The sequence below is a fragment of the Ochotona curzoniae genome, unplaced genomic scaffold (assembly GCF_017591425.1).
Source record: "Ochotona curzoniae isolate NIBS_2020 unplaced genomic scaffold, NIBS_Ocur_1.0 scaffold_4683, whole genome shotgun sequence".
Classification (NCBI taxonomy): Eukaryota; Metazoa; Chordata; class Mammalia; order Lagomorpha; family Ochotonidae; genus Ochotona; species Ochotona curzoniae.
This window is the reverse complement of record NW_024467121.1, coordinates 3,423,856-3,448,329: the sequence shown is the minus strand read 5'-3', so window position 1 is coordinate 3,448,329 and position 24,474 is coordinate 3,423,856. Positions and strand designations below refer to the sequence as shown.

At 38.5% G+C, this 24,474-nt stretch overlaps 1 protein-coding gene across 1 annotated transcript in view; it reads right to left on the bottom strand.

Moving 5' to 3' along the window:
* Positions 1-12,033: 12,033 nt before the first annotated feature.
* Positions 12,034-24,474, bottom strand: part of STAM (signal transducing adaptor molecule) — a 53,938-nt gene continuing 41,497 nt past the window's right edge. Inside the window, exons 10-14 of the mRNA XM_040967806.1 lie at positions 22,151-22,238; positions 21,719-21,773; positions 21,091-21,244; positions 20,393-20,568; positions 12,034-15,970 (exon numbers count right to left, since the gene is read on the bottom strand). Of these exons, the coding sequence (XP_040823740.1) occupies positions 15,745-15,970; positions 20,393-20,568; positions 21,091-21,244; positions 21,719-21,773; positions 22,151-22,238 (699 nt within the window). The 3' untranslated portion in view covers positions 12,034-15,744. The remainder of the gene's footprint in view (positions 15,971-20,392; positions 20,569-21,090; positions 21,245-21,718; positions 21,774-22,150; positions 22,239-24,474) is intronic.

The following is a 24,474-nucleotide window of genomic DNA, read 5'->3' as shown; positions in this document are numbered from 1 at the left end:
TTATGTTTCCATAGCTACCGTAAGAGTCTGATCTCATTTACCACCATCAGATCAGAATCCTAGGGTTTATATATACAATCCCAAATAAGCCAGTTAAACCTGGAACCAGATCAGGAATTTAGCCTAGCCATGAAGGTGTCCATGTCCTATACTGGAGTACCTGAGACTTGGTTCCAGTCTCCTGCTAAGGTGGAGTCTGGGAGGCCACAGGTCCTGCAGTCATGTGTGGGAAGCCTGGATTGCAGCCCTCCTAGTTACAGCCTGAGCATAGCTCTTTTTATCGTGGACATATGGGGAGGTAGTCAGAGGATGGGAGTTGTCTCTCAATAAAAAGCAGCCCTCCCACCACCACCGAAACAAGCCAACCAACACTGGAACCAAATGCCTTACACTTCTGCGTTCTAATAAATTGTTTTCACATACCTTGGAATCTTTCTGTGGGACACACACATGAGTACAGGCACACACAGAATACAAAATTCTACATGAATGCTAAGACTCTGGAAAGCAGCCTCATATTTCCGAATGGCTTTTATGAGGAGTGACTCGAACATGAGCTGCAAGATCGATAAGACTCTGCCATTTTAGACTTGGCACCATTTTAAATAATCTGCTTCTCCTAGGTTCCGATTTTCTTGAGGTTCAAGCCCTTTTAGTTTCAAATTTTGTCCTCTGCCTATCTGCTTTAACTTCATAACCCTGTTCCCACCAATCCACAGCAACCTCACAGCACCATACCTGACCAATCCACCAATCTCTCGCAGTGCCTCCCCCTAGTGCCTAACTACCACCACATTTACCAATCTCTTGCGGCTCTAACGATCCTATCTTCCAATCCCTCGAGGCCCACCCATGGCCCTATCCACCAATCACTCGTGGTCCCATGTTCCAAATACCTGGCCATAAAAGCATGCTCTTGTGTGCCCTCTGTTTTCAGTATGGGAAGTCAAGAAACTGTGGAAACAGCTGTCGTGACAGAAGCCAGCCTCTTGTAAGAGTCTTGCTAGCTCTGCCAAGAGCTGGGCCACCAGAAAGGGAACTGCTGTGGGACTGAGGAACTCCTGGGTCAGAGACACAGGCCCTGTTGTCCTTCCTGAAGTTGAAAAGCCTCTTCATTTTGCCCAGCTCCCACAGTAACCACTGCTATTGAGAGGAGTCAACATTGCAGGCCAACTGTAAATTTCCTTTTAGAGATGTCCACCTATCCTATGCTCACCTCCTATTCAGGCTAGCTCTCCTCCCAGGCCAGCCAGAGAGAGTCAGTAAGGTGTCCTCCCTAAAGAGGTTTACACCTCCCTTGTAACATCTCTTCCAATAGGTATAAGTAAATCCAAGCCTCACATCTACCTGGTAAGGGCCTGACACCCACCTAATTATTATCACACCCCTCCTGTCAGTTACTATTTGTCTCTCAATGGGAAAACTTCCTCCTGGTTTAGATATTGTTTTTCCTAGGTCCCCTAGTAATGACTTTGTCCTTTGTTTTGGACCCAGTTTATCTAATCTGCTTGTTAGCTCTCTCCTCCAGACTTAAGGCCATGCACATGATACCATGCATACAACATCTGTGAGTTGGCACAGTGGCCCATCAACCTTCTGCTGAATTGTCTTAACTATGGGTCTCTGTTCCATCGCTACTGAGCTTGAAGAACCCTAATAGGTTAAGATCAGGCTCCTTAAACAATGACAGCAGCCACATATTCTACAAGCAGTGTGAAGGAATGAGAACCCAGGAATGAAAGTCAGCTAGGTAACTTCATCTGGTAGCTCTTTATCAGCACATATACACAAAGCAAAACGGGCATTCTGTCTTTGTGTGAATCTGCCCTACAACTGTATCCTCACTACCTGGACAGCAACTTATTCCTACTTCCCACTTTGTCCTGTACTACAATCTTTAGTTTCTGTGCTTCTAAACTACATCATCAAGAGGGATTCTGCACTTATCCCCTATTTAATCTCAATGGGTGTCCTAGCAGGAGTTGGGACAGGAATACCTGGATGGCAGTTACAGCAGACAAGGCAGGAACAACCAAAAACATATTTCACTCACTCAAAGAAGATGTGGTAAAACACTTTTCCCACCTCCAAGACCAGGCAAACTTCTTGCCAGCAGTGGTCCTTTAAAACTGCCAAGAAAACTCTCCATTGCCAGAAAAAAAGAAAAAGAGGACTACGCCTAGTAGGCAAAGCATGCTAATTATTCACTATTTAGGTGTGGTAAGAGAAGGGATTGAGTGTACTATATAAGTGCCAAGGAAATTCATTTCAAAAAGGTTCATCACCATGGACAACATCTCTACTATCTCCTTTTCTATTCATACTAATGTGTTTCAAAGGTTCTTACAGGAACAAATGACTGCTATATTCTGAGCCACCATGCATGAACATTAAAAGACTTCTCCTTGGGCCCAGGACGATGGCTCAATGGCTAAATCCTCATCTTGCAAGTGTTGGGATCCCATATGGGCACCAGTTTGTGTCCCAGCTGCTCCAATTCCCATCCAGCTCCCTGTTTGTGGCCTGGGAAAGCAGTGGAGGATGGTCCAAAAGTATTGGGACTCTGCACCTGCATGGGAGACCTGCAAAAAACTCCTGGCAACTCTGGCTATTGCAGTCATCTGGGGAGAGAATTACTAGAAGGAAGCTCTTTCTCTCTGCATAAATCTGATCTGCTTTTCCAATCAGATCAGAGTCCAATGATTGGAAAGGGAGATATACAGAGAGGAGGAGAGACCGAGATGAAGATTTTTGTCCAATGATTCACTCCCCAAGTGACCACAACAGCCGGTGCTGTGCCGATCCGGAGCCAGGAGCTTCTTCCAGGTCTCCAACGTGGGTACAGACTCCCAAGGCTTTGGGCTGTCCTCCACTGCTTTCCCAGGCCACAAGCAGGGAGCTGGATGGGAAGTGGGGCCACTGGGATTAGAACTGGTGCCCATAAGGGATCCCAATGTGTGCAAGGCAAGGACTTCAGCTGCTATACTACTGCACCAGGCCCAAAATAAATTGAAAAAAAAAAAATCAAGTCTTTCCTCCAATCAGTCTCACCCAGTACCTGGACACCCTGGCCTGCATCAACACCCCACACTAACAGAAGTACCAGGAAGAAACCAGCACCAGTCTCCTTATCTAGTCTCCTCATCTACTCCTTATGGAGTCAGGAATGATGGAGCAAGGACCTGTGACTTGCTGATAAACAAAAGACCACAGCAAAAGGATCTCATTTCCATGCTTATGTTACAGCCTCCAGATGAGAACACAGCCCTGGCTAATATTGATCAGAGTCTTGAAGAGGGCCAAGTCAAGCTTCAAACTTCTATATGCTGTTGAAAGTCAATAAATGTATAGTAATTTGTTAGTGATGAAAAAAACATATAGGCTGAGAAGGTGGTGGGGTAAGAAAAAAAGTGACAAACAGATCCAGGAAATCTGGTTACACATAGCTAGTGTATCATGAACATTCCAGCCCCTGCAATAACCGATTCCTTAGGGAGTATGTGTAAGGCTTTAGTTCTGATATATTGTAACTGCCCTGGTTTTGCTTTCACACTCACAGGGTAATCTGGTGATTTTCTAACAGAGGTCATCTCAGAAAGGGGAAATTCAGGTCCATTTAATTTTCACAGGTAAATTTTGATTATGGTATTTATTAGTTGACTGGTTCCAGAGCCAAGAGGGCATGGTTGACGGTGGCTTTTAATTCAGCTGCTCAGAGCCCTGTTGCTTGTTATTTTAATTAAATTCTGTGTGAGACCAAGTAAACAGGTTTGTTCCCAGCCTGTCTCTTCCTAGAAAGTTTTCATGATATAAAACTTCAACATATTTACTTCAACACATTACACCAGGAATTGAGCAAGTTAAACTCTAGTCTACCAGAACCAGAATTATTCCTAGACATTTTCCAAAATTCTGTTACAAAGGATGTTTGAAAGAGCATAAAGAATTAGGAACCATTGGGCTTGGCACGGTGGCCTAGCTGCTAATGTCTTCACCTTGAAAGTGCTGGGATCCCATATGGGCGCTGGTTCTAATCCCAGCAGCTCCACTTCCCATCCAACTCCCTGCTTGTGGCCTTGGGAAAGCAGTCAAGGACAGCCCAAAGCCTTGGGACTCTGCACCCACGTGGGAGACCTGGAGGAAGTTCCTGGCTCCTAGCTCCGGATCGGCACAGCACCGGCTGTTGTGGTCACTTGGGGAGTGAATCATTGGACAGAAGATCTCCCTCTCTGTATCTGACTTTGCAATGAAAATAAAACAAATCTTTAAAAAAATTAAGAACCACTTGTGCAAAAGACTTCAGAACATAGGGTGTGGCAATTAAATTTCATGGCTTCTCAATTATGGAAATGTATAGTGATAGAATACTGGGGTCTATCTTATACAAATGTGGGGAAATAATGGAACATGTATCCCTGCTTCCAAACAAAAGATGGATTCCCAATGTAACTGTTGGACATGTATAGACAATGGGATGCAGAACTGTCTGACATTATCTGTAGCAACAATGTAGGAGTACAGTTAAATAAGGGACTAGTAGAATTATGATTCCTTAAGAAGGACTACACTGTTACTAATAAAATGGGGAAAATCTGTCGGGTGGTGGGAGTTTGGGGAGAAATCCCAGCCTATACGAAATTGTACCACATAATTCAAAATTCAAAATAAAAATATATTTAGAAAAAAACCGACCACTTGTGTAGGACTTCAGAACATAGGGTGTGGCAATTAAATTTGACACTACAATAAAGTCATTATTAGGCGTCCCCATTATGCACTTTTCAATTAATTAATCTACTGTCATCAAAATGAACTGGTAAAAAGGATGGATTCAGTCATCACTTCTGATTTGTAAAGAAATGCATTGAAATAAATGCTTGCTATATTTAGTACTATCGCAATAAATAAATTTTGAAAATTTACATACAAATTAATCCAGTGAGAAAGACTCATCAAGTTAATAAACAGCATAAAATATTAATAACATAAAAATTGTGCTCAATTAACTTTAACTCTTTCTTTTAAGTGGATAGGATTGTAGCACATTTAAGCTCTCACGTACCATATTTAAGCAAAACACATAAAACAGTTCTTTGAATCTGCACGTATTCACATGTTCCTATGTGGTCATTTCTGATCTAACAAGGAGGCAGTCTTATCATACATTATAAAAATTCTTATCAATCACTTAAAAGTGCATTTTTCTAAAATTAGAAATAAATGGCACCTAGTCGCTCATTCTCCATCTTTAAATGATGTTTATAGTGACTTAAAATGTATTGATACAGTTTAGAAGACTATACAGTCATATCCATGTATTTCTTAACCATTAAACATGTAAAATCATGAAGTATGTACTAAATTTTCTATTTTATTTCTCTTAAGTATACATTGCTGAACTTTTTCAGAAATGTGCTTCTAACTTCATTTTTCCTATGAGCACAGCACAGCACAGAGTGTATGTATATACTACAGCAGAACTTATCATGTCCTCTTCTATAATCTCAAACTCATCCTCATCAACACTAAAACAACTAAAGTCCAATGAACAACATGCATCTGCTGGAAACCACTATTAACATTCAGGTGTCTCCTAAGGGATTTTAAGTATTCTGTGTGTAACACTGCACATTTCTCTGAAAACAGCTCATGAAATATGTGTCTAGAAACAAATGATCACATTTGATTAATAAATCATGAATAAGTAAAAGTACAAGGGACTATTATAGTTAACTTTCCAAATGTTAACTGTAACAATTTAGATCATGGTACTCAATTTTAATATAGTATTGCTCACTTCTTGGTCAAAATTGAGAGCTAGCAAATGCTCATAAAAAGAGTATAAGAGATTCAATGATATTTGGAGAAGTTTGCCTTTCTCCCTTTATTAAAAAAACAATTAAAAATTTAGCTAAAGTTTACTAAATATTAACTCCAGTAAATTCCAGTAGCATGTCTAATCTTTCAAAATACAAGCAGGAAAACTTAAGACAAATATACTTTATTCTTGGGTATGTAACTGAAAACATTAAAACTGATATTTAAAAAAATCAATCTTGGACTTAATGGCTGTTATTTATAATGATACTTTGTAACAAATAGTACACTAACTTTTCAAAAAATATTTATTTAAAAGAGTTACAGAGAGGCAAGCAGAGATCTCCCACCCGTTCCATTTGCTCGGCAAGTGGTCACAATGACAAGGGTAGAGACACAGTCAATCCAGGAATTTCTTCAGGATCTGTCAAGTCAGTGCTAGTGGTGAAAGCCTATGAGCAAACTTGTGTTGCTTCTCCCAGCCTGTTAGAAACCTAGATTGGAAGTGAATTAGCCAAGGCACAAACTGGTAGTACTCACATGAATTGCTGGTGTTACGATGGTAGCTATACATACAGACTCCAACATTTTTCCTAAGTATTTGGGATGAGTATTTGTGATGCAAAGAAAAAAAAAATCCACTGTTGATTTTCCACCTTATTCAACAGAAAAAGTCACTCTCAGCCATTACCAAAGAAAGAAATGACTTGGTTTTACAGTATTCTATTAAGCAAAAAACAGATCAAGACTGATTAAAGTGGTATATTGTCTGCATCATCTCAGGTTGGGTGATTTGGTAGAGCTATTTTCAGATATCTGAGGAATCTCCATACTATCTTCCATAAAGGTTGCACCAGTTTGCGTTTCCATCATTTAGCGTTCCTCTCCCAAATGTCCTCACCAGCATTGTCTTCTGATTTCTGTGAAATATCACTGTGGTTTTTATTGCATTTTTTTCTGATGGCTAATAAGCCTGGACTGCTTGTTGCGTTTCTTAAACTCTTTCTAGATCTTGGGCATTAATCCTCTCTCAATTGCTTAAAATGGAAATACTTTCTAACATTCTGTTGGCTGTCTCTTCACCTTGCAGGTTTCCTCTGGTGCAGAAGCTTCTTAGCTTGATATAATCCAATTTGCTTTTCCTTGATATTCTGTGCTTCTGGAGTCCTTTCCAAGAAATCTTTGCCTACACCTTTGCCTTCTGTAATGCCAACATTATTTCCCTCTAGTAATTTGATGGCATCAGGTTGTACAACAAGCTCCTTGATCCGCTTAAGGCTGATTTTTGTAAAAAGTGAAAGGTAGGGGCCTTATTTCATACTATGTAATAGAATTTTCCCAGCACCAACTGTTGAAGAGACTGTCCCAACTCCATGGATGGATTTCAGTTCATTTATCAAATATTAACGGCACCATTTTCTCCAGATCTGAGAAGAATGTCATTGGTATTTTGATTGGGATCCCATTAAATCTGCAAATTACTCTAAATAGTATGGACATTTTCATATTCCTACCAATTCATGAAAATAAAAGGCTTTTCCATAATTTGATGTCTTCTTATAATTTTCACTGTAGAGCTCCTGCACATTCTTGGTTAAGTTTATTCCATGGCATTTAATCTTTTTCCTCAGTTTCTGAGAATGGGACTGAACTTAAAAGTTCCCAGAATTGTGTATACAAAGACTATTGATTTCCATGTGCTGACTATATATATATTCTGTACTTAACTCTAACTGGTTTCAATATTCTTACTCAAGTGCTTTGGTTCACCTAGAGGATTATGTCAGCTGTGAAGAGGGATAGCTTCACTTTCCTTTCCAGTTTGTATCCTTCTGATTTTCTTCTTGCCTAATGGCTCTGGGTAGAATTTCCAGGACAATATTAAATAGCAGTAGAGAATATTAAATAGCAGTAGAGAATGAGCATCTTGGTAGAAATGCCTCCAACTTTTCCCCATTCAATATGACGCTATTTATGGGTATATCACGTATTACCTGGATTGTGTTTAGAAATGATCCTTCTATATCCAATTTGTTTACATTTTTTATTTTATCATGAATGTTGTATTTTATCAAAAGCTTTCTCTATTAGATAACCTGCTAATAATCAGCCTTCAGCCTGCTAATGCAGTGCATCACATTTGTTGATTTGCTTATGTTGAACCATCCCTAAAAACTAGAAAAAACCCCACTTGGTCTTCATGAATGATGGCTCTGAACCATTGCTAGACTCAATTAGCTAGTACTTTGTTGAGGATTTTTACATCTGTGTTTATCAGAGATGGTGATCCACAATTCTTACTCTGTATGTCTTTTTCTTTTTCCAGTTTTCAAATTAAGGTAACGCTGACCTCATAGAAAGAATTGATGGTTCCCTCCTTTTCAAATGCTTTTAAATCATTTGAGACTTGAAATTAGTTCTTGAAAAATTTGGTAGAAATGAGGAGTGAAACCTTCTGGAGCTGGGTTTTTCATTGTTGGGAGGGTCAACACAACTCAATCTCCATCTTGGGAGCTATCATCTTGACTCAATTTAGGTAGACTGTATGTGTCCAGAAATCAATTTATTTTCTCAAATTTTTAATGTGCTGGCATACAGCTCTTTGTAGTAACTCCTGATCACTGCTCATATCTGAAGCCTCTGTTCTTAAATTTCCCTTTTCATTTGATTTTATTTATATGGATCATCTCACTTTTTGGTTAGTTGCACAATGATCTACCAATTTTGTTTTGTTTTCAAAAGCAAAGTCTTAATTTCACATTTGTATTGTTATGTACATTTACTTTTAGGCATCTGGGAAAACACCTGATGATTTTCTTCTCTGATGGGTTCTCTTCTTTATATTAAGCCTCTATTGCTTGGGGAAGTGACTACTCCTTCAGGGGAAGTAGAGAGTAGCATTCAGATTAGGGCCACAATACTGCAGCCAGGACTCAAGGCTGGGGTGTGTGTCCAGGGTAACATCAAGATTGGGCATGTTTGATCTCCTTCTCTGGGGAGAAAAGAGAGCAATCATGACGTTCAGCATAACCACTACCTCACCTCCTGACAGACAGTGACGAAGGCCCTGGGTTAGCCTACAGTTGACATCACATATTCACACCAGCACGTAAACTATGTGGAAGCACTCTGTTCTGTCCACATGAGCACAAAACTGTGCTGTCATATACTTCAGGCAACCTGAGATCTCTTAGCTTTTTATGTCAAACACACTGAAGGCCCAGTAACACAGCCATGTGCCACACCCCATCGTGCAGTACCAGAACTGCCAGTCTATGTGCTCATACTCCAACAGGAACTTAGGATCCACTGAGCACCATGAGCCACCTCGCCTATAGGGGCAGAAGCAAGCTGTGAGTGCTCCACCTTGGAACTTTGTGCCTCTGAGCCTGAAGAAGTGCAAGTGTGTGTATGCCTGCATCTCAATGGATGTGCAGACTCAAGAGTCTTTGGGGAGTACCTATCTGTCCGTCTCTTAAAATTCCCTAGTTATGGGCCCGCCACAATAGCTTAATGCCTAAATCTTTGCCTTGTATGCACCGGGATCCCATAAGGGCACTGCTTCATATCCCAGCTACTCCGCTTCCCATCCGGCTCCCTCCCTGTGGCCTGGGAAAGCAGTATAGGATGGCCCATACACTTGGGATCCTGCATCCACATGGAAACACAGAGGTTCCTAGTTTCAGATAGGCTGAGCTTGTCATTGCACCCACCTGGGGAGTGAACCAGCAGTAGGAAGATCTTCCTATGTCTCCTCCCCCTCTGGAAATCTGATTTTTCCAAAACAAATCTTAAAAAAAAATTCCCTATTCATGTTAAAGTGCTTATGCTGGCAAGAGATAAAGCCAATGAATACCTTCACTGACCATTAGATGGCATTAACCACTAGTAGACTCAGTTTTGCTAATGCTTGGTAGAGGATATGAAGGGGCTATTCCCCTAAAAGGATTCGCATCCCTTGCACTGGCTCCAACCTGAGACTGGAGCCACTATGGTCCATTAGATTCTGTCAAGTATGTGGCTGCACCACAGTGCTTCACAACCACTGCAAAAACTGCTGCAACCTCCCCTGATTTCAAAATGGTGCTCACAATATAGTCATAGAACCATCATGCTGATGATCAAAGAAACCTCTCCTCAAGAACTACAGATTTCTGAAAGTGCCAGGACCCCATATTGGTGCCAGTTCATGTCATGTTCTGGCTGATTCACTTCCAATCCAGCCTCCTGCTTATGGCCTGGGAAAGCAGTATAGGATGGCCCAAAGTCTTGGGACCCTGCACCCTCCTACATGGAAAACCCAGAAAAAGCTCCTGGCTTCTAATCAGCTCAGCTCCAGTTGTTGTAGCTACTTGAGGAATGAACCAATAATGAAAAATTTTTATTTCAGTAAATATGATCTGCCTATACAACAAAAATAAGTAGACTTAAAAAAAAAAAACACAACAACAAAAAAACCAGCGTTTACTCCTCCCTGATCTGGGTGGCTCAGGTCAGGACACAAGGGAAATAGATGTAACCCTCCCCATACACTCTAGCAATAGTCCATACTTATCTGCTAGATTCTGCACTAGAAAATACTGCCACTTTGGTCACAACAGCCTATTTCCACCTGACTCCTCCAGTCCTGGCTCACAGGAGCCATCAGTGGTAGCCACAGAACTGCTGTGTTCATGTGGCTCCACTGTCCCTCTCCATTGCTCAGTGTTTCTGGTGTAGGATTTGCTCGAATTTTCCTTCAGAAATGTGCTCCATCAGCTTCCCCTGGTCAAAATCCACAAGTATGTTCCCTATTCTGCCAACTTGGAATCCACTTTCCTTTTCTAACCTACAGTGTGTCATTTCAGTGTCATGACATGCTGAAGAACAGAGTTCTTTAATGCCTAGATGAGATTTACTTATAGAAATGAGTTTACTTACATGAAGCCTCTTTGACACATATCAAGTGAATTTACCTGTATCTTTTATTGCAACTTCACTTTGGCAACTCTTATAATGTGCTTCACTGTATTTTTATTTAATGTCATATATTTACATTGAAATATTGTCTCTTCAGAAGAACAAATTCCAAAACAATAATTCAGATTTTTCCCTCTAATTTCCCTCTGTGTGTGTGTGTGTGTGTGTGTATGCACACCTATTTAAAATTCTGGTAGTACACATATTGTTAACATGAGTATGTTTCAGACCTGACTGTGGTTATACACTAGCTTCTTTGCAATTTGTAATCAATTAAAGGAAAAAAAAAAAAACCACTAAAAACAGAACTTTCAAAAAGAGCACACAAAAACAGTCAGCATGATGGCATAGCAGGCTGATCTTCTAAATCTGACACTGGCAACTCCTTATGAGGGCCAGTTTATCTCCTGGTTGTTCCACTTCCCATCCAGCTCCTTGCTTCTCACCTGGAAAAGCAGTGGAGAATGGCTCAAGTCTTGAGCCCCTGCACTCATGTGGGAGACCTGAAATAAACTGGCTTCTTGTATCAGATCAGCTCAGCACCAGCTGTTGTACTTAGTCTTCTGGAGAGTGAAACAGTGGATGGAAATGCTTTCTCTCTGTATCTCGTCTGTGTAAATTTGCCTTTCAAGCAAAAATAAATCTAAAAAAAAACATTTACCTCTTCAACTAATTCTGTATCTTAAAGTGGTAATAAGAAATCTTTTAGAATATGCCAACATGTATGCATATACAAATACAGTCTTTTGACCGCATTTCTAAAATTAAATAGAGGTCATTAAGAGTCAACTGGCTGAATGAACAAACTTGAGAAAAGGTGACTTAGGTTGAATGTGGGAAAGGGAATTATTCATTTTTGATAAATTTCACACTTACTCAAATACAATTCAAGAACACAAAAACTACTGAATTATAGTAGCTCAATGGTCTGTGCACAGTCTACCATACATTATGTAACCACTTTAAATAATATCCATTTATATGTGCACCTCATAACTATAAACTATTTCTAATTACAGACATGTTTCTGACCTTAATTCTTTAAGGAGTAATAATAGTCAGTATAACAAAAAGATATTAAAGAATACTATAAAGAAACACAAACATAAACCCAGAATACAAGACGCTGTGAGACAACTGGCACAGATGATAAAAAAGGCAATACCAGGAGGGAAATATTCCAACAAGAATAATCCACATGAAGAAAATAACAGCGTGGCACAAATTTCTAGAAAGGATCTTGGATTTTTTTTTAAAAAAGTTAGATATAATCAACAATTGGAGAACGTCTTGTAACATTGTGCACAGAATTACTGCTAATTTTCTTAGTTGTGAAAATCATTTGTTTACATTATGTATGTGTCCGCATCAGTAGCACAGGTACTAAAAGTGGAACAATAAAGAATCTGTCTCTATCTTTACAATGTGTATGATGAAGCACATAAGAAATGTCCCTAACTTGTCTACTTACACATTAAGTATATGTGTGGGGATCAGCATTACAGCACAGTGGTTTAAATTGCCACATGCAACATGCTATTTTGGCATGTGCCACCAGCAAATGTAATGTCGGCATTCTACATCAGAGTGTTAGTTCAAATCCTGACTGCTCTGCTTCCAATTCACATTTCTGTTAATGTGCTGGGGAAGGCAGTAAATGACAGCCCAAGGGCTTGGGCCTCTGCCAACCTTATGGGAGGCCAGGATGAGGTTTCTGGATTCTAGCTTCAGCCTCGACTAGCCTCCTAAGGCAGCCATTTGTGGGGCGAACTGATGAATCAAGGGTTTCTATCTCATATACCCTGATGTGTTTTCAAATAAATAAGTTTTTAAAGCATGTACATGTATACATACACATATGGGCATATATAGATAAATATATGAAAGATGATGCAATTATACAAGCTGTTAGTGATGGATAAGTCCTGATTAAAAATATTTATGTGTATTAATCTTTCTGCAGATAAAAAAATTCACAACACAAAAAGCTTATTGACATTGAATACTTATTTCAACAGGCCAATTTAACAGTATCCTATCTCTTCAGTAAAGTAAGACAGTTAAATATGAAGACTTTGGATAAGAACTGTTAAACATTTTAAACACAAAACTAATAATTATAGATACAAAGTTCAACAAATATTTAATACATAGAAGGGAATCTGCAGAAATGGTCCCTCACAGAGAAGGGGAGACAGGTACATCAAAAGAGGACACCAGAACCAGCAAAGATTGCAAAAACCACACAAAGTACATATTAGAAGTCACTCCTGGTACATTTAAAACAGCAATGTATTATCACATTCAAAAGGCTTTGATATCTGTTGGCTACAAATGCTGAACAGTAAATGGATTTTTTCCCATTCAGATGTTACTGTTTAATGAAAACGCACCTCAAATACTTAATAGAAAAAAATTGAGATAAACTTGCTTCACAGAAGTTTACATTCAGTTCCTTTTATAAAAAAAATATTTTCCTTCAAAATAAGGACAGCTACTAATGAAAAATTTGTCAGAAGTGCAATAAATACAGGTTTCAAAATAAAACACATATGATCCTAAGAGGTCCTTTCCCATTTCTATCCTTGCCATGTCTCTGAAAGATGGAAAAGATAGTGCTTCATTTTGACTGAACATTTTCCAGCTAATATTTTCATTCATTTTAAGTGAAAGGCATAAACCAATAAGTGTCAGTAACAGGTCTTATCACTTAATTTATAAGCTTAGTAATCAAAAAGGTAAAGAAAAATATGTGCTTTGTAATAGGGTAGTTTTTCCATTTCACCATTCTTTAGCGTTTATAGGGCAAAAAGCATATTAGAAAACAGATACATGATGGGTATTAAAATTGAAGCAGGAGGGGTTGATGCCATGGTGCAACAAACTAAGTCTGAACTTAATCCCATATGGGCACCAAGGAGTCCCAGCTGTTCCGTTTCTGACCTAGCGTCCTGCCAATGCTCCCGGGAAAGCACAAGAGGAGAGTCCAGGTGCTTGGATTTCACCCATGTGGGAAACCTGGGAGAACTGGCTGGCTCCTGGCTTCAAACCAGCCCAGCTCCTCACACTGCGGCCATGCAGGGAGAGAACCAGATGGAAACTCTTATCTCTGTCCTCGCTCTCTCTTGCTCTCTCTCTGTGTCTCTCCTTCTCTCACTCCGCCTTTCAAATAAAAAAATAAACAGTTTTTTTTTTAATGAAGAGTTGTTGGTAAACAGAAGTTTATCAAAAGGCCATGAAAAAGCCTATCACTTGGAAAAAAGTAAAACACAAAATTTAAAGTGGAAAAAAGATAACAACCTATTTGACAATGTTTATCAAATGTAATTTACTAAAAATGACTAAAGTATAAAACTTGAATTCAAATTTTAAAACTACTATTTCAGGGCAACATATTCTAAACTCAGGACAACACAGCACTACAGTGAAACTTTAAGTTGAAAGTAGCGCTTGAGATCTGAACCTGTGAAATGAGTCAGCAAGATGAGTATCTGTTGAATATGGAGCCACTTTTCAAAAAGAAAGGAAGTTACCTGTGGAAAATAGTCTTAAGAAAATACAAATCATACTCTGATTTATAGTATCAAATTTGTTAATTCAATAGCTATGGCCTTCATCTCAGTTTTTTCAATTGTTTAAATGATAGTGCTCAATTATAGCATAGTTTAACCAGGGAAATTATAAATATTTAAGATTAAACTGTCACTAAAAAACATTTTCATAAGGAATAAAATAAAAGCATTCATTCAAAAATACTCTCAACTAGGAAGCCAAAAATTCCACTAAATTTTAAAGAGGAAAGACAGAGAACAGACCGAAAAACCCAGTCTGAAAGATAATAAATATAATAAATTGTTAAGCAAAGTCAGGAATATAAATTACTTTGAAACATCCACTTATATCCATTTTAATGAAAGTTAAAGGATACAATGTGTTAAGGACATATTGAGAGACTAGCAATAGGATAAGACAAATGAATTAAATTTAGTTATAATCTAAATAATTACAAGAGACCTTAAAAATGTAGTGTAATTCCTGTTTTCTTTCCAGTTTAAAAAATCCTACCCAATGCCTCTATCTTTGGTGTTACTGCCACCAAAAAACAGTATACAGCTTAGAAACCTAATTACTATTTTTCAACTAGGAAAATGTAAATTAACATTATTTCTTTTAAAATAGGATATAAAGAATGGTAATTCTACTTACTTTTGTCTCATGGCCCCTATATCTGAAACATCATGCCAAAACGTGAAAGTTTAAAAGGGAACATTATCAACTGCTAAAACTATGCCAAAAATTTAGCTACTGTACACTGACGTGATGACAGCTAGCAGTATGCAGAGGCTACAGAAGGACATAATACACATATTTTTAGCTCACAATTAGTAAAAGGAAGTTTCCATTTAATTTGAAGCTGAAACCTGAACAAATAATGCCTTCAGTACATATGCTACAACTTTGTTCCCCTGCAGTTTAAAAAGATAGTGTAATTATTTAAAATTTACATGATACATTATGAAACATGGTAGCTGTTCATGATTAAAATAAAATAGCAATGTAAATTAACTTAACAGTGTTAAATATATTCACATGATCACCACTTGATTCAAATGGCCACTAATGAAGTTACATACCAATAGATATACGTAACATTTCCCAAGACAGTTTTTCTAAGTTTGACTTTTTGCAGACCAGGTAATTTTCATGAGACAAATAATCTCGTATCAATTCTTTGTATTATAAAAGAAATTAAATGTTGTAAGTAGTTTCATTCCTCGGGGGGAAGGGGAAAGGAGAACCTCTAAAAAGTCAGTGCAAAATGAAGAGAGTTCTACCTTCTTCAATAGTTTAACTTGCTCCTCAAGATGGATTCCTATGAGTTGGAAATAAACAGATTTTAAGATACGAATCACTCTCTGCATTGTCTGCATCTTCAGCAGAATCTCCCACTAGGAGGAACACCAGGTCCTATAGCAGAGCCTTCTGCGAATATGGTTGTTGTGGCTGAGGTGGTTGTTGGCTGCCTACTGGCTGAGGCAGTGCTGAGGCTGTTAAATTATAGTTTGGCACCTGGGACAAATTAGTTCCTGCGTTCTGGTAAATGGTGACATCAGCAGCGGTGGCAGCAGGAGGAGGACTGTACACCGAAGCCTGGCTGGGATACGTACTTCCTTGAACAGAACTAACCATTGTACTGTAAAAGAGAAAAACACTCAGTTAGATAAGTACTCAATTATATAGCCACTCAGAGATAAACAGGAAAGCTAATTATCAAATATTCATTTATTCAACTCATTCAATACAATTTGCTCAATACCTATAATGTCAAACATCACTATTTCAGGAACCAGGATATTTCAAAGAAAGAGGAAAACAAATCACCGTAACGTAGCTTATATTCTAGTATGAGCTGGTAAGGACCGCTAGGAGAAAAGGCAAGACAAGACAGGGGGAAAAAATAGCTTATTTGGGACAACAGATTCTAGTTTATTTGGGGTAAAGGGGGTAGTAGGCATCTAAGGGGTACCAATGTGCAAGCAAAGACCTGAAGACAATGAGGGAAAGAGCCATACTGACCATCTAGAAAAGCACGTCTCAGGCAGAGAACAAACCCTGAGGACAGACTATGACAAGCAAGATCAAGCAACAATGAAGGGGTCAGAAAGGCTGCAGCAAATGAGTAAAGGAGAGAAAGGCGTGAGCTGAAGTGGCTGGATTAAGGCAGAGAAGGAGCCTCAGCACAGAGTATTCTGAAGTACATAAAGATTTTAGCTGACACTGTTAATGGCACAAAGACGGCAACTGACTTTGGCCAAAGGGTGATATGATTCATCATATATCAACAGGCTCGCTCTGTGACATAGATGCAAGTAAAGATACCCGGCTAAAAGCTAATATAATCACTGAAAGGTGGCCACTTGTGGACATGAGAGACAGCCTGAAGACAGGGTCATAACTTGATAACGAACAAAGCAAGGAAGAATGTCACAGATTTTAAAACTAAAGCACTGATTAAAATAAGTGGTAAAGTGGCCACTCACTGAAAGGGAGGAGACTACAGATAGGACTTTTACAGCAGTCAGGGAATGGGAAGGGAATAAAGATCAAACAAAAGAAAACGAGATGTCTACATGTAAACAAGAAAAAAGAACGCATAGAGAGAGATGGCTACGGAGCTGCACCAAATCCCAGGAGGAAACTAGCTGCAGAAGCTTAGAGTCAACAGCACACAGCAACACATGGACATGGTGCCCAAATTCAGGGGGCTGTGTGAAACCCCTAGGGAATGACTATAAAGAGAAAAAAGAGCACTTCATATACTAATCCACCAATTTTAAGGTCTCCCATCCAAGTACTAATCAGGCCCGACCCTGCTTAGCTTCCAAAATCAGAGATTAGACGCGTTCAGGGCGGTATGGCCATAGACAATCCTGCCCGACAAAGGATACTTAAAGATGTTCTCTCTTCTTCAAGATTTTATTTATCTTTATTGGGAAGGCAGATAAATAGAGAGGAGAGACAGAGAGGAAGATCTTCCATCCGCTGATTCACTCCCCAAACAGCTGCAACAGCCAAAGCTGAGCCAATGTGAAGTCAGGAGTCAAGAGCTCTTCCAGGTCTCCCATATGGGTGCAGAGTCCCAAAGCCCAAGGCTGTCCCTGACTGCTTTCCCAGTCCACAAGCAGGGAGCTGGCTGGGAAGAGGGGCCGCCGGGATTAGAACCGGCACCCACATGAGATCTGGGAGCGTGCAAGGCGAGGACCTTAACTACTATGCTATTGCGCTGGGCCCAAAGATGTTCTCTTGACAGAGAAAAGGAATAGCACCCACCAAAACCAAAGGCAAATGAAAAGAACATCCCAGTGAAATAACAACAGAAGACCAAATTATTGAACAATCCATTGCTAAAATGACAGAAGCAGATTACCACCCATTTATAGTAACCATGAATGTATATGGCTTAAACTCATCCACCAAACACCATAATTGGACTGCATTAAAAAACAAAACCCATCTATTTGTTGCCTAGAGGAGACACATTTCACCAACAAAGATCAGTGGAAACTATATCTCATGGATTCTGATATTTTTGTTAGTTTCACCTCTTCAAAACACTTTCTTCTCATTAAATTCTTCAATGATTCATAGATCATACATCAGCATCACTTTCCTCAAGAAGGTTCATGACTTTCTTCAGCGACACATTACTCATTCAGTAGCATCCTATTTAACTTCATGGTGTTTTTAATTTCTTTTTTTTTCTTCCCGTTTTTGATTTTGTTTTGTGGCTTTTCATTTAAGAGGATGTATAGTGGGCCCGGCACAGTGGCCTAGCAGCCAAAGTCCTTTCCTTGAACGCACCGGGATCCCATATGGGTGCCGGTTCTAATCCTGGCCGCTCCACTTCCCATCCAGCTCCCTGCTTGTGGCCTGGGAAAAGCACTCGAGGATGGCCCAAAGCTTTAGGATCCTTTACCTGTGTGGGATACCCAGAAGAAGTTCCTGGATCCTGGCTTCAGACTGGCATAGCATTGGCCGTGCGCTCACTTGGGGAGTGAATCCTCAGATGGAAGATCTTCCTCTCTGTCTCTCCTCCTCTCTGTATATCTGATTTTCCAATAAATAAATAAATCTTTAAAAATAATAATAAATAAATTGAATAAAAAAGAGGATGTATAGTAACTGTGTAATGGAGACTATTATAGCTAGCAGCATGTTATTTAATTTCATGGCATTGTAAATTTCTATTTTTCTTCCTGTTGTTGATTTTGTATTGTGGCTTTTAATTTAAGGGAATGTATAGTAACTATGTAATGGAAACAATCCATATGTGAGGATACAATGCAGTACGCATCTCTACTTCCAAAGATAAACTCCCAATGAAACTGTTCACTATATCTTAACGATAGGACGCTGGACTCTGCCATTGTCCATGCCCGCAATGATGGACATATGACTGTGTATGAAGAACTATACTATAGTAATGATACAGGGGAACTCAGTGAAGGGGACGGAGTTGAGGAGAGGATAAAGGAAATCTCAGTCCCTACAGAACTGTATCATAAAATTATAATAATAAAAAGAAGTAAATAAAATAAAGTCTGGAAAAGACAAAGAGGCACTAGGCAAAGGAGACTGAGAAGGAAAACAAAAACAAAATACTTCAGAATAATTATGAGCAAGAGAACAATAAACAAACCATTAAAAAAAACAACAAGAGGAAATGATAAACTGTCAAATGGGTTAGGAGATTCCAGACCCTCACAAACTGGCAATATGGAAATAACAGTAACCTTGACAAAACAGCCCTCACAGAACAGTGGAGATAAAAGCCTGATACCTGACCTATTATTGACTATAGTATAACTTAATTACACATGGATTCAGGCCAGATGCTTTAGGAGGTTCTGGGTTTAAGAAATTTCCTACAGAAGTAAAAAATCTGACACTGTATTATTCTAAGCCAAGAGAAAAGGTACTAAGAAAGATATTCTATCATGGTAAGGTGAAATGACATGGTATCCACCAAATGAGCAAAATGGGACATATATAAAAGGCATGTTTAGGAGCCTAACATGATGGTTCAATGAGCATATTCTAAACTTGGATGATGGTTCATGATTTGGTTGCTCCACTTCCCATCCAGCTCTCTGTTTTGTGGCCTGGGAGGAGAGAGGATGCCCACAAAGCCTTTTGGACCCTGACCATGTGGGAGACCCGGATGCAAATCCTCAATCTCAATACCCCATAAATGTTACTAGGCCTCTCTGTTGCCCTCCTTTCTCTAGGTAACTTCTGGTGAAAAGGGAACAATGCTTTAAAAAAAAAGAGAAAGAAAAAAACACAATCATCTAAAACATGAATTTCTTCAAGGATAAATAACAATATGGAGCAGTGGAGGAGTGGTGGGCTACTGATGGAAACTAAAAGCTACTCTGGTGCCACCTAGAAATTTGTGTTATGAATTCATATGCCATGACTTCTAAAATACATGCTGGTAAATTGTTAAAGCTTACTTTTTATTCATGATAAGACTTTAGATTCCTGCTGAAGCAGAAAAAATAAATATAATCCGCAATCATTCAATTATATGACAGAGTATACCATTTAAGTAAATGCCAAAAATATCTGGTCTCTGTCATCCTGTATTTGGCTACGTACCACATGAACCACACAGGGCAGAGAGCTTCCAATATCTTAGCTTTCAATCTGTACCTTATTTCTCTAACAAATTCCAACATAGGTAAAAATTAGAAAAAAATTTCATAAAATAGGCAGCCAAGGGTATACAGTCTAACAAAACAATAAACCTGTGGCAAAATGATAAAATTTAACTATGGAACATAAGTTTCATTAAATATATTATAAAAATCATGATAAAATTGAATAAGAACAATTGTTTTAGGAATGCAAGAAATACAGAATACTAAAATAGAGGAGTTTAGTAAGTCAGTAAAACAGAAGACACGCTTGGGCTTGCACTGTATACCACAGAGGTCCCAAATGTAATTTAGCTCCAGATGTTTTCTTTCAAGATGCATGGCTACAAATAATTGGAGAAACTTAATGAGATTTATCAGCACCAACTCCAAACAATAAAAAATAATCAAATTACTTTGGGTAAGCAGCGTGGGTCTGCTGACCAGGAAGAGCTGGGTTAGCAGAGGGCGGAAGCGCTCCTTGGCTGAGCGTAGACAGCTGCTCGGGTGGAAGGCTGTAGCTCTGAAGATGGCTCATCTGTGCATTCCCTGCAACCAGGTAAGCACCACTTGGGGGAGGCCCGGCATACACCTGCAACAGGCAATGAGAAACAGACTCAGTTCCAATACTTGAACAGGCACACCAAATGTTCTTTGCAAAGGCACTGCATTACAAGAATAAAATTACTTCTTTGTAATTTAAAAAATTCTTTCGAGAAGCACTAATTAAAAACAAGAAACTTTCAGTAGTAATATAAGCTAATACAGGTTGTTTTAACTTCAAGTTTATCTCCATACAGAAGCATTAAAGCAACTTACTCTAAAATTTAATACCAATATAATCTTTTCTATTTTATATAAGTGTTGCCAAAGAATACTGAGGCAGGAAGTATAACTGAAATTACTGCTACACTGTATATAGACATTTCCTAAAGGTTTGATGGTGATTACACTGTATAACTATATACAAAAAACTGTTTTAAAAAAACTTGGTATGTTTAGTACATCTGACATTTTGTCAAGTTATAAAAATCCTTCTCACTTTTTACTACATATTAGAGAATCTGACATTCACAAAAACCTACTTATTCCAAATTCCTTTTTTTAAGATTACCTGAGAAGCAGAAACACCAGATGACTGCACATAATACTGCGGATTCTGTAATTTTGCATACATGGAATACATAGGGTCTTCATTCATTAGCTTGGTATACAGTGAAAGTGCTTCCATTACTTTAACATTAAGTTCTGAAAGTTCAGAATGTTTTCTGAAATGTTAAACAATAAAATAAAACACAGCAGTTGTTTAAATGAGATGTTCTATATAATCACCCACCAAAATAGCAAGAACAGCATACAGAAAAAACCTGTATTTTAGCTCTAAGCAAACCCAAACTGTTCAGTGTTTAAGTACTATGCTGAGAGAATTACAGCTTCCTGCATTTGACTATAACTTAAAATATCTAGGTTTCCCTACATATTAACAAAAAGGTCATCTGTAGGTTCTAATGGGTTTATTAGTTAAACTAACATTGTAAAGGTCAATCAAATCCTCACTTACTGAAAAGGCAAATCAGTCTAATTTTGCATGTATTGGTAAAAATAAGCGCATGTGAACTGGGTCCTTTACAAATTCTTTTGAAAAGCAGTAACTCACTTTGCCATTTATAGAAATAGCTCCATGTAAGAAGGTATGAAACATATTAGTAAATTAAATATATAAAATACACATTTTCTTTTACCTATCAATATCTTCCAGCTTTTCATCTATGAGAGGTCCCATCTGATGACACATTGCTAAGATAACAAGATTTAAGAAAACACAAGTGAACTTTTGATGTTCATGTAATTTACAGAATAAAAGATATAATTTGTAACAACACAGAAACCAAACTGTCTTAAAGTACAATGATGACAACTTCAAATACTGAACTCCAAAAAAAAATTTTTTTAATTTCACTATATAAAATTCTGAAGTACTGAACACAATTATTTAATTTGGGTAGAAATATACACAAATGCAAACTCAACCTGAGATTTAAACAACATATGAAAGTGAGATTGATCCAAGAAAGATGAGAAGCTCAATCTCAAACACCTCTGTGAGAGAACACTGACACACCTTCTAAGCCATCTTTATTTGCAAGGAAAATAAAAACAAACACAAGATTTACCTTCGAGATGAAGCAGCTCTGGGAGGTCCGGCTGATCATCACTGGGATCTGTACTTTGCAACATCTGCAGCAACTGGTCCATTTTATCCTACGAGAAATAAGAATTTACTATAGAGAGTAACTAAACTTTACACAATGTTATGATTTTATTCTGTTTATAAAGGATATGGTACTTACATAATTCATAGTCACAATGACCCCAATATAAATTGATGTTTTTAGCATCCCATGCATTCCCTAATACCATGTAAAATCAGAATCTTAAGAGGTTTTCTGGAACTGCTCACAGAGATTACAAAGCCATATTTGAACTAATCACACGTCACATTAAAGGATTTCATTTGGTTTTAGTATAACTGTCGCTTAGCCAAGCAACAGGTGTTAACAGACCATTCAAAATGGCAATGCATGACTAACAACTACTTCTCCCTGACAGGGATATTAGCAGCTGCTTCAGGAAAGCATAGCTCTGCCTAATTCAGCCATCGCTCTAAGCAGAACTCTAAGACTATGTTCTATGTTTGCTATCTACCAATGCATGTTTTTCATTATTAGCAAAGACAAAGACTCATGGTTTCTCTATTCAATGTGGGAAGGGTTGGAAAGCATCTTAAATCATTAACTCTACCCTATTACAACAGGATTTTCTATTGCATAGACCAATGGAGCTAATAAAACCATAACTGCAAATATACCCATCACATAAGGACACACACACATATTTGCATGTATTTTTAAAATCAAAATTCAGCTGTTAGAGATACTACTAAAATAGTTACAAATCTCTCACTGTAATTCTTTTTTTTTTAAAGATTCATTTTATTTTTATTGGAAAGTCAGTTAAACAGACAGGAGGAGAGACAACAGAGAGGAAGATCTTCCGTCCGATGATTCACTCCCCAAGTGACTGCAATGGCCAGAGCTGAGCTGATCTGAAGCCAAGAGCAGAAGCTTCTTCCAAGTCTCCCACACGGGTGTAGGGTCCCAAGGTCTTGGGCCATGCTTGACTACTTTCCCAGGCTACAAGCAGGGAGCAGGATAGGGCCGCCAGGATTAGAATCAGAACCCATATGGGAATCCCAGCACATTCAAAATAAGGACTCTAACCACCAGGCTACTGCACCGGGCCCTGTAATTGTTTTTGGTGTGACTGTCATTGCACATTAGCACACAGGATAAATTATTTAAAGACTAAACTCTGACCAAAGTGCTTATTTGTAAAAAAAAAAAAAACAACAACAACAACAAAAAAATCTGTTCTGTGCAGGAAGAGCCAGAGAGAGAATTGTAACTCCTAGAGTGATATGACACAAATGTATGAAAATCCTCTTCCCCAAGTAGAATTCTGCATTTTAAAACTGAAATCATAAAATTTTTAAAAATACATTGAGAAATATATCCAAGGGCCAGTGTTGAGGCACAGTGGATTAAGCCATGGCATGACAAGCTAACACTGTTGTATGTCCGAAAGTTCAAGTCATTGTTGTTCCACTTCCAATACTGCTAATTCCAATTTCTACTAAAGCCCTTTGGAAAGCAGTAAAGAGAGGGCCGAGGTCTTTCATCCCTGCACATATGCGGGAGACCAAGATGGAGCTCCTGGCTCCTGGCTTTGGTCAAATGCAGATCAGTCATTTCAACCATTACAGCCATGTGGGGAGTCAGTCAGCAGATACAAGATCTTCCTAATCTTTGTGTGTTTGTGTGTAATTCTGCCTATCAAATAAATAAATTGAATACACACACACACACAATAAGGTTTATATATCTACCCACAGGAACTGTCACATTGTAACAATCTGCAACCACATTTGTGTTTTAAAAATAGTCCCAGACAGGAATTTTTAAACTGTCCATATTTTTGTAATGATCTCACTAAATTTCTAAACAGCTTCTCCCTAAAAATTGTCTCCTGATATACTTATGTCTATAGCCATACCACCCAGAACACGCACAATCTCGTCTGATGTCGGCAGCTAAGCAGGGTCGGGCCTGGTGAGTACTTGGATGGGAGACCTCCTGATATACTTTAAAGTCCTCTGTCAGGGCCACCACTGTAGAACACTTGATAAAGCCACTGCCTACAATGGTGCCAACTCTTTCAAATAAATAAACCTTTAAAAAAGTCTTCCTTTAATGGCCATATCAATTTTCCTTACAAGAAAAATATGCACATGCATTGGTGATAATAATATAAGGGTCAGACAAATCTAAGATAATGATGAATAGTTCAGAATGGATAAAAAACAGAACTACATTTCAAGTTCTGAAAAATAAGGTAGGATTCAGGATCAGTCCTATTCCTATTTTTTTTTATAGCTGAA